The sequence below is a fragment of the Sphaeroforma arctica genome (assembly GCF_001186125.1).
Source record: "Sphaeroforma arctica JP610 unplaced genomic scaffold supercont1.1366, whole genome shotgun sequence".
NCBI lineage: Eukaryota > Ichthyosporea > Ichthyophonida > Sphaeroforma > Sphaeroforma arctica.
The window spans coordinates 1-11328 of NW_014039192.1; the positions used below are offsets into that span (position 1 = coordinate 1).

An 11328-nucleotide genomic window follows, 5' to 3' on the forward strand; every position below is an offset into this window, starting at 1 on the left:
AATGCTACTCGACTCCGACGTTTGTCTATAGGCTATACCTGCGTGGATTAATAATAAGATTGCATATCTGCCGCGCTTCATGGAAAATCAGTTGGTTTGGTGGATGCAGGCCGTGTCGCCTTTCTCACTGGATGAGCTGGAGATCGCCAGCCATTTGGCCAAGTATGTTTGCGCTTTGTGAGATATACGTATATACATATGTGTGTGTGTATTAGAACTGTATCTACCATCATTACATAGTTTGTTCTAAATAGTAGTAGGTTCGAAGTTATAGTATAATTCTTGTCCTACGCAGCTACATACTTATTTTCCTTATCCATTAACCTGAACGGTGTTGTCCAGCCCGGTGTTCTCCAGCCACTCACTGCAGTTATTCAGACAAAGACGAGTCATAAAACACTCGTGCATATGCATATCAGAATATCTATAGCCACATTTCTAGAGTTTAGGGTTTATCAGACGTGCTATATTTTCTTCGTAGATTGTTTGACTTTATTTGTCCTTGCCCTCTCAGAGGTATCCTGAGTATTCCCGCGCTCTTGGTCCACGGCACCACCGACGCTATCGTCCCCTACACCGAAGGAGTATCCAACTACGACTCACTGTACCACTCCAGACACCCACACACAAACAACACGCCGCCTATAGATGGACCCACACACCACAACGACAGCCATATACCCTGGACACGAAGCCAGGAGAGGGCTGGGCATCTAAGTACAAGTGCGCAGCAGAGACGTCTGGTAGAGCGAGATGGGCCGGTGATGGATGTGGACGCCCGCAGTCGCGCTATAGATCGAGGAAAAAGGGTGCTGTCGATGACTCGCGCGCAACTGCAGCGTGCGTTAGTGGATGTGGAGGGTGCGCGGGTGAACAGGAGAAGAGGTGTAGATCTCGATGGTTCTCATGGTATCGAGCGCGGTGGTGTAGAGGTACGTGGACGGGGTGCGGATAAGTGGCAGCGCGCGCAAAGGGCGCGTGCATCGATAGGTATTGAAAACTTGCGGGTGGATAGAAAGAGAGATGGAGATGTACAACGCATTGGTTACCATGGCAACGATAACAAGGGCGTTAGAGAAGGTGAAGTAATCCCACGGAGTATGGGACACACAATTAATCGCCGGCGAAATGAACTCAAAGGCACTCATGCACATGACCGTGCACGCATACGGCGCGAAGACAGTCGGTCGGCTGAGGTGGGGCTGAAAGGGTCAAAACAACTACGGCTCCTGTTTTGGACCCACGTGTACGGTCATGTGCGTGCGTATCTCGACTCGGAGTATCAGATCACCCTGGTCAGGTTTATGGAGGCCTTTGTATAAGTATCAGGCGACCATGGGTAGACAATATAGGTCCAAGCTTTTGGACCATGGGTAGACTATATAGGTCCAAGCCTTTGGACCATGGGTAGACTATATAGGTCCAAACCTTTGGACTATGGTTAGACTATATAGGTCCAAGCCTTTGGACCACGAATAGACTATATAAGTCCAAGCCTTTGGACCATGGGTAGACTATAGAGGTCCAAGCCCTTGGACCATGGGTAGACTACATAGGTCCAAGCCTTTGGACCATAGGTAGACTATATAGGTCCAAGCCTTTGGACCATGAATAGACTATATAGGTCCAAGCCTTTGGACCATGGGTAGACTATTGAGATCCAAGCCCTTGGACCATGGGTAGACTACATAGGTCCAAGCCTTTGGACCATAGGTAGACTATATAGGTCCAAGCCTTTGGACCATGAGTAGACTATATAGGTCCAAGCCTTTGGACCATATGTAGACTATATAAGTCCAAGCCTTTGGACCATGGGTAGACTATATAGGTCCAAGCCTTTGGACCATGGGTAAACTATATATGTCCAAGCCTTTGGACCATGGGTAGACTATATACGTCCAAGTCTTTGAACCATGGTTAGACTATATAGGTCCCAGCCTTTATACCATGGGTAGACTACATAGGTCCAAGCCTTTGAACCATGGGTAGACTATATAGGTCCAAGCCTTTGGACCATAGGTAGACAATATAGGTCCAAGCCTTTTAACCATACGTAGACTATATAGGTCCAAAGTGAATAAGGATTCTAGACACAGCCACATCAGTTGTGTTGTGTTGTGTTGTGTTGCGAGAATTTACCACCACGTTCACTAGTTGTAAGGTTTATAGTTCAGCCATGCAATAATTAATACCATAAGGAACAGTTCAGAACAACGCCAATTGATTTCAGAGGAAATGGCATGATAGGCGCGTGTATGGACAGTAGAGCGAAATCTGTTACCCGAGGGATGCGAACGCGATTTAGCCAGGACAAGCACATAAATATGTGGTAATCAAGCAGATATGCGACATCCATGCATATATGAGACATCCATGCATATATGAGACATCCACGCATATATTAGACATCCACGCAGATATGTGACATCAACAGAGATATGCAGAGGTATCGAGCACAGCCGCAAGACCGTATCAACCACAATACGCACCTCCGACTCAACACGCGAGTCTTCATCAGTGAATGAACAGAGCACACATACCTGTGACCTCAGATGGATGTGGTGAATGGCAGAGTGTCTAACCTAGCACCTAGGACTTACTACATACCTGTCGCCTGAGATGGATGTGGTGAATGGCAGAGTGTCTAACCCAACACCTAGTACTTACTACATACCTGTGACCTCAGATGGATGTGGTGAATGGCAGAGCGTCTAACCTAGCACCTGGTACTTACTACATACCTGTGACCTCAGAGGGATGTAGTGAATGGCATGGCGGCTGAACTAGCACCTAGTAGAACACTCTACATATCTGTGCTACCGATGCTCTTCCCACTCGGAGTGAAGTGGTGTATAAATGGTATAGATGTATGCTCGACCGTTACATCCTGTGGCGTTCCTACTGAGTGCGCGGTATACGTTTGCCACAGATTTCTACTGCATCGCCAAATGTTGAGAGCAAAGGCATAGCCACGTGGGCCAACTCGTGCGCTACTGTGTTTTAGGGTTTAGGGATGTGATTCGATACAATGGCAAGGTGAGAGCGTTGTATCGCCAGTCACAAGCACATACATGTGTCTATATCTGAACCTCTAAACCCTAAACCCCTAACACACCCGTGCATCCACATGGTTTAGAGATGTCACATACCGCTGCATCATTGACAGAGGGAATAATCAGGGTGACATGGCATGCGCATATTTGCATTCAAATGGTCTATAGTCATCTCACACCATTGCAACTCGGCAATGGTTAAAGGGGGATATGGGGGACGTACACATGTGCGTGTACTTCCGGCGTAGAAGTAATACACACATACCCGTCGGATATCAGGCACAGTTGCATAGATTTTTCTTGATTCAGTAGCTGCATGTGCTGTAGCTACATGTGCAGTGGCCGCTCTTTGGAAATTGGCACAGTATCAAACCCATATATATAAATTTGGCCTGCTGAATTGGGCTAAAGGTTGTGGCCTTGGAAGTACCAGCAGATCATGCATATATCTGGTATTAACTTAAATAGCTATGCTCCCATGTGTGTAGTTGATTTTTTGTAGTTACTACCCACAAGTTATTTTAAATTTGCCTTTAGGATCAGTCAATATATCAGTGAAAGCGATGATGTATCAATACAAGAAAGCTGACATTCGCATCGAAATTTATATAATGGTTATTTTTTTATTTAAATATGTTCTATTTATTTAGCTATGAAATTAACTAAAAAACAAATGATCGATACTCACATTTGTTGTCGAAGGCGGCCATGCTCTGTGTTGCTTTTGAATGGCGGTGGCCACTTCTTGAGCGCTTATTTAGAGACGCTCCTCGATTGGGTTGAAGTTACAGTCGGACACGTACATCCACGAGTTGCCGTTGTAGGTGGTGCCATCAGGTCCATAGCAGATGTCGGAAGCCTTGGTTGCCCATAGGTAAGTTCCAGGGTCCACAACTGTCTGGGACTTCCACACCTCAGTCAACCATAGAAGCGAGTTCTTGGGATGGCGGGTCTGGTTGATAGATGTTGAGGGATCAGGCTGTTCCGAGAACAGACAAGTGTTGCCACAAAGTGCCGAAGAATCGCCGGTGGCAGCATCGTAGACGGGTGTATCGGGTGTAGGTGAGTTGGGGTCACAGTTAGGGTTATTAATGTCCTTCACGTGGCAGAAGTTGAACTCATCATACATCACCCCGAATCGCTCATGGTATCCACGCTCCCACTCGAAATTATCCATAAGACTCCACGCGTAGTACCCAGCGACGTTCACGCCGTCCTCACTGATAGCTTTGCTCATCTGGTTAAGATAGCTGTAGTAGAACAGAACACGTCCAGTGTCGTACTTGCCCTGATGTTCGGTGTCGGCCTGTACTGACCAACCGTTCTCAGTCACGTAGATGGGATATTCAGTGCCATATCGGTTGCTCACCCAATTCAGCAGTTTGCGGAATCCCCATGCAGCACCAAACAACCAGGCAGACTGTCCAGCGGCTAGATTGTCGTTCAGGATTTGGACAGAGTTTGCACCGTCAGCATTAACAAAGTCGGGAACATCCACAGTGTTCCACACACCATTTGTCTCTTGTGGGTCGCAAACGTAGTCGGGGCAATCGCGTACAAAGGATGTTCCGTAGTGGTTGAGACCGAAATAGTCTGGTTTGTTGACCATCAGCTCAGATTTCTCTTCGTCCGTAAAGGCTGGCAAACGGTCACCGACCATCTTCTTCATGGACTCGGGGTAGTCACCGTTCGCGCCATAGATGGGGTCTGTGTACCAACCAATCCATGCCTCCAAAGTGCGCTCGCTCGCGGCAATATCCTGTGGTGAGTCGGTCATCGGTTCACGCCAGTCGCAATTGTTGGTGATACCGATTCTAGAATCGGCCATACTGGGATCATTTTTCTGCATCTGTCGGAATAATTTTACAGCTGCCAAGTGAGAGCGGATAACGTTGTAACCGGCAATGTACGGCCACACCTCAGAATCCTGGTAGGGACGCACAGCAGGCGCTTTACCCTTACCACTTGCAAGCCAGGTGAAAGTCCAGGCCTCGTTGAATGTAGCGAAAGTCTTCACCTTATCGCTGAATTCTTCGAAAATCAGTTGAGCATAGTCGGCGAATTGCTTGACAATGAATGTCTCGTTCATGGCTCTGCCACCTGGCGTGCCGTCCTCCTTGAGGTCACATTCGTACCATCCTTGCTTGTACGCAGGGTCACAGATGGGAATATCTTCGTAGTAATTGGCATCCAGCAATCCCTGAGGAAGATCCCAGTGAAACAGAGTGATAACTGGCTTGATATCTGCCTCGATCAACGCGTCGATGAGATTGTGATAGAACTGCAGCCCCTCTTCATTCAAACCTTCACGGTCATTTCCCAAAACTCCAGTGGGAATCACGCGCGGCCAGGCAATACTGAAACGGTACTCAGGTACACCCAATGCTTTCATAGTGGCCACATCATCTAAATACTTGTTGTAGTGGTCGTTGGCGACGTTTCCAGTCGCTCCCTTGATTCCCTGGGCACTATTAACGGCACAAGGAGCTTCCTTACACACCGATCCAGGCATACCTACGGTATTAGCTCCTGTGTAGGTGTCCCAAATGGAGGCTCCACGGCCACCTTGATTGTACGCACCTTCGATCTGATATGCGGCAGTTCCTACACCCCATTCAAACGTATCGGGGAAAGTCACGTTGGAATCCAGTACGTAGGTGCTGGGGTATTCGCCTGGGTAGAACGGCTGTGGAAACTCCGTTGGGCACACGTCGAATCCGATACACGTTCCATCTGAGGACGTCTCGCTCGAGGCCTCTGAGGCTGCCTCGTCTGGGCTGTCTGAGGCTACCTCGTCCGCGACTTCAGAAGCTGTTTCGACCGGGACGTCTGAGGCTGCTTCGCTCGGGACGTCTGAGGATGCCTCGATCGGAACATCAGAGGCTATCTCGCTCGTTGGCTGACCGATTACCGCTCCAGTGAGTGCCAATAGAACGGTGGCAGTTAAGAAACACTTGGTCATGATGCAATCAATAATCTTATTTTGATATGTTGTTGCCCTTGGTCGTAGTGATTGTTGTGAATCCATGATATCGGACTGAAAGCGCTTTTATAGCATTGTGTGGCAAATAGTGCAATGTTTTTCACTTGTTTTTTTAAATTTGCATCGGTTCCATATGCTTTCCTGATGATCTTCTATAGTTTCATAGCCAGATACTATTATGTATTGATCATCATGGCCCTCTCTACTGGATTAGGGTCACGAGCAGAAATCAGATTTCTCTAGCAGCAATCGTAAATTCAGTACAGACCCTATCCTACAGAGGGCCATGGTATCATTAGTAATAAATGCCGACAAGATAAATATTCTTAGCTTGCAGACTGTAAATATGGTGACAAATGAAAAATGAGAAACCATACATGGGAACCTAAAGGCAGTTCCGGATACCAAATTAAGATTTGGACTTCCAATTCACGAAGTTCACGTGCGCTAGCGGCAAATCAAACTACAAAGATTCCACAGTCCACACACACAAACTGGTATTTATTTTTGTATATATTAATGCAAACTGGATAAAGAAATAAAAAAATATGTAAATACAAAGAGACACAAAAGTATTTTTTAGTAAAATAAATATTTATGTACAAAATATACATTTAAAAAAACAACAAAATATTTAGAAAATGCACATTCACTTTTAAAAAACATTATGCAGATCGCAGTGACGCAACACGGCAACAGAGTTCCTCCAAAAATTGGACTGTAAAATGAGTAGATCCAGAATTCTAGGCATCCAACTAGCCCAAGAACGTGCCCGTGTAAATGTTTTTGTTTTTGAAAAAGACAAGGACCAGCGACTTTTTAGAAAATAAATTTCTTCTATTTACATAGTACTGTAGCAGTGATTTCACTGATTTTTGAATGTGGGTCTGTAACTGTAACTTGTAAGTGTAGGACCGTGGGCCTATACATATATGTATTGATATATATGTATATATATATATATATATATATATATATATATAATATATATAATATATATATATATATATATATTTGTTTTTTAAAGAAAACAATATTTCCCTCTCTTGGACTTCATAGTTGTGCATAAGTTTCAAAGGGTGTAAGATATTAATATTCAGGATTATTGGTCCACCAATAAACTCTCGTGACTCTGGAGTCTGAACTGTCAGAGGTGTGTCAGACATACAAACGGCTCTGGGGATTGATACACTCTACTAGAGAGGTCCAACAACTGTGTGGAGTGACTGGTCACTGGAGTGTATACTATAGACCTCGTGACCACTTAAGTTCCTGATCACTGTGATCACTGATCAGGCTGCTCGTGAAAGATTGCGAGATACGGACAGCGGACCCATAGTCACAGACCACATCTGACATCTCACGGTCTATGGCCCACGGGCCACGGCCCAAAGCCTCACAGGCTACAGATAACAGCGTCAGCCCTTACTGCACTCTACATGCGGAGTGTAGACAGTGTAGAGAGAGAGTCCCTGAGAACTAGAAGTCTGCTCTCTCTCTACTCTCTCTCTCTCTGCTACTATTTACTAGTAGTAGAGTAGTGGAGACCCGGGCCTAGGGCCCAGGGGCCAGGGCCCAAACTGCAGGGGCTAGTAGGGCCAAGGGAACTGTTAGGCGGGAGGATGTGGGGCGTGGGGCAGGCTGTGGGCTCCCCTCTTATCGACAGTCGAAACTTGACAGTCGACACACATTCACATACACAAAAAAAACAACAACAACCAGGGATAACTACACAGTTGAACTTTAAAACACACACGCGTGAGAGAAGAGAGAGACAGAGAGTATTCCACAACGGAAACTTGTGAAAGTTTTGGTCTGTAGAGAGACAGAATTTCAAATTTCAACTTTCAAGTCTCAAGATTCAGAGAGTAGGATTAGGAAATTGGAAACGATTCTAAAATCCAGCTTCCCCACAGGAGTCCAACCTTCGGACTCCTGGACACCGAGTTCTAAATTTCAATCACACGCGCCCTTGCTGTTATCAGTCATAGACTCACAGTCGTGGCCCATGGGCCAATATATTACTACTTCTTGGTGAAGCTGTTGCACGGTTGAACGTTTAGAGTGGTTGGGTAGTTGGACCTTGGAACTCGAATTTATACCAATAGTTTTTAGGAACCCCTGGTCTCCTGAGTCCTGAGTGTTGACTTCTCACTAGTTCTATTTTTAAAAACAAATATGAGTTTACTATGGCTTATCCCATTGGGCAGGGGCTATACAGGTATAGGAGCTAGCGCATAGGCTCGCAGCTAGCGCATAGGCTCACAGCTAGTTGATTGCTTATTGCTCGCCAATCGCTCTCTATCACAGTCTTCTACTAGTCTCTACTTACTACTAGTAGTACTAGTAGTACTCTCTCAAAGAGTGAAGATAGTCAGGTACCGCACTCCTACTCTTTACAACTAAGTTACTATATTTAATATTCATTATTTACTTGTTGGTCAGAGCATGCTTCAGCCTTCAGCCTCTTGCTTTGAGCAAAAGTTGTCTTTTTAGGAGGTTATGCAAGAGCTAACCTCAAACCAATTTCCGTTAAAACCTTTATAAATCAAATAAATATACGTTTACGTTCAATTTTTAATCCATATGCGGACCTTTGTATATTCATAGGTGCACTTTGCATGTCTAATTATTTAAGTGTCTACCGTTTTCACCATATGAACCAGCCCTATATAAAGAACTTAAAACGTTTAAAATTAAAAAAATATATGCGTTTACGTTATACTTCTATTCGGTATCTTCAAAACGTAATGAGCTTAGTGAGTAATAGACGGTATATGAGTATAATATGGGCAGTAGTCCCTCTGATTCTCTCTCTCTTCTTTTGGTGTGAAAGACTCAAAGAGACAGTGAGACACTGCGTCATAAATAGTCGACTTTTATCCTTTATATACGTATAGTTGTATACATACTTATTTAAAAAAAATATAATAAATAATATCGATTTTTTACGCTCAATGTTTATACTTTATAAATCGTGAATTCGTGAATGGGTTCATGAGTTCATGACTTCATAGTTCTATTGTTCATGAATCATGACCCTCTATTTTATTTGTCGACCCCTCTCTCGGACTCACTACATTCTCTCTCTCGCTCTACATCATAAATAGTACATAGAGAGAGAGAGAGACTGAGAGAGTTTGTATTTTGTTTTTATAATTAACATTTGAAAAACAAAGTGCAGCATTTATGCTTTTTTTAGTGGCCCTCTGGATTGAGCAAGGGTCTCAACTCTCAACTCTCAACTCTTCAGTCCGACTCTCGAGTCTCGTAGTCTCGAGCGCAAGACACTGATGCGTGATGACGGATGACTCAAGAGACAGCCGCAAGACACAAGTCTCTGTCTATTTGTACGTGAATTCTTTTTGTTTGTTTTTGGTTCCTTTTTTAGTATTAAAAAAGAGCTAAAAAAAGAGTGAGACTAAAATTTTCAAATAAATCCAGTCCCGAGAGTTTAGCTATGTAAATGAATCTGAGTAAATAACCATATATGGTAGTATTTGTTTTGTAAACAAAACAATACGTAATTTATACAATTCGGGTCATCGGGTGGGTCTCCTTTTGAGACCTTAGTCCTGACTTACTTGGAAGACTTTGTTTTTCATTTTAAAAATATTGCCATCTAAAACCAAAATTATATCTATTGTATATTAGGTAGTTTGGTGCACAGAAGAACCAGGTTCTTCCCTCCGGGGACCACATGCTGGTACTGGGGTCAGGGTCCGGGAGTCACACCTTGTTTTCTATTCACCCAAAATCGATTTTGAGAGCAGTTCTGGGCTCTACGCAACCTCTATAAATAGATAGATATTATTCGGATACATTTTTTAGTTTTTGATGCAGACCTTAGAAAAATATACAAGCCAAATTTCGTTTCGTAATCCGGGACTTTTGAAGCGTTATATTGGCTATATCACCCGATCTCATCGGTGAAAACCTAAATACTCGACGGTTTTGACCTTTCGGTCCAAGACCGTTGGATTCCAATCACCCAATGTCTAATTTAAAGTTATAAATTTTCCATCCAGTGTATGCTAACGATACTAGTGCCCCAAAAGTACATTCTACGTCCTACGGACGTAATAATCCGTTGTGGCAATTTTTCCTTTCTCTAGTAGAGGGTCATGACCTCTAGTGTAAACATTTGGGCCGCACTAAAATCCATTTTACCTCTACATACAGGAGTGCAAGCCTAGGGCCACCATATGTCCAAAATGTCTTTATTGGAAACTCATCGCGGTTTTGGCATTATCGTGATCTGCTAAAAGCCTTCTTTCATAAGTTTTGGGAATTTTTAGGTTGAAAAACAGTTTGAACGACCTGGTTTCTGTGACCCCTGTGGCTGTGGGCTTTGGGCCACTGACTCCGTGGCTGTCACCGTGTCACTGTGTCTGTGACTGTGACAGTGCACAAGTTTGTGGCAGATGTCAACATACAGTGTCAGACTGTCTGCGTTGTCGCATTGTCATCACCTCTTCGTGTCGTGATTGTCTGTGAGTGGTGCAACACAGTCACACAGACACTACACAGAGCCACAGTCAACGACAAGTATGTATCAGCAATCACCCATTCAGCATCAGTTCAGAGATTTGGGCGTTCATAGCCTTGGTTATAAGCTTGTGTCGCGCCTTATGCCTTATGGTCACGTATCCGCTTGTTCTCACAACTGCTTCTAATCCCAACCAATTAGCAAGCTATACGGCACAAGCGAATAATTGCGCAACTGTCTCAACTCAACTATACAGAGGTATTGTCGATGAGCATTTTGAAGACGTGGAGAGATTACTGTTGATCCTCAATGTATTTGGTGGTTATAAGCCTTATGTGCTTCTGATACAATGTAATTCTAAATCTTTTAGTATAGAAAAAGGCCGTATCGTATGAGCTATAACAATGTGTATTGATGCACAAGATACACTATATTTACCATGATTGAAGTATCAAGTCGAATTTCATTCGCATATGCATTTTGTAATATCTGTATGACGATAGTGTAGTGGGTTTATATAGACTTGAAGATTATGTCACTCAAACAAAACCAGGTACAAACACGTCTGTGAGCGCAAAATCCAATTTTGAATTCGAGCAATGCAGGCATAGAGCGATTGGTTAGAACGACTGGTTAGTGACAATTAACAGTGCGTATTCATTTTTATTGATAAACCATCCTTTTCTATATATATATATATGTATGTGTATATGTATATATATATATGTATGTATATATATATATATATATATATATATATATATATAGTACTATATAATAAGTAACGTAACGTAATATACTAC

At 43.7% G+C, this 11328-nt stretch overlaps 2 protein-coding genes across 2 annotated transcripts; one reads left to right on the forward strand and one right to left on the reverse strand.

Moving 5' to 3' along the window:
• Nucleotides 1-30: 30 nt before the first annotated feature.
• On the forward strand, nt 31-1322 carry SARC_10730 (hypothetical protein; the record flags this gene model as incomplete). The annotated part of the gene is made up of 2 exons (XM_014295213.1): nt 31-162; nt 515-1322. The coding sequence occupies exons 1-2, from the start codon at nt 80-82 to the stop codon at nt 1320-1322; spliced, it is 891 nt and encodes a 296-aa protein (XP_014150688.1). The 5' UTR covers nt 31-79.
• Nucleotides 1323-3670: 2348 nt separating this feature from the next.
• On the reverse strand, nt 3671-6015 carry SARC_10731 (hypothetical protein; the record flags this gene model as incomplete). The annotated part of the gene is made up of 1 exon (XM_014295214.1): nt 3671-6015. One exon carries the CDS (start codon nt 6013-6015, stop codon nt 3811-3813), a length of 2205 nt encoding a protein of 734 aa, XP_014150689.1. The 3' UTR covers nt 3671-3810.
• Between the last annotated feature and the right edge of the window lie 5313 nt (nt 6016-11328).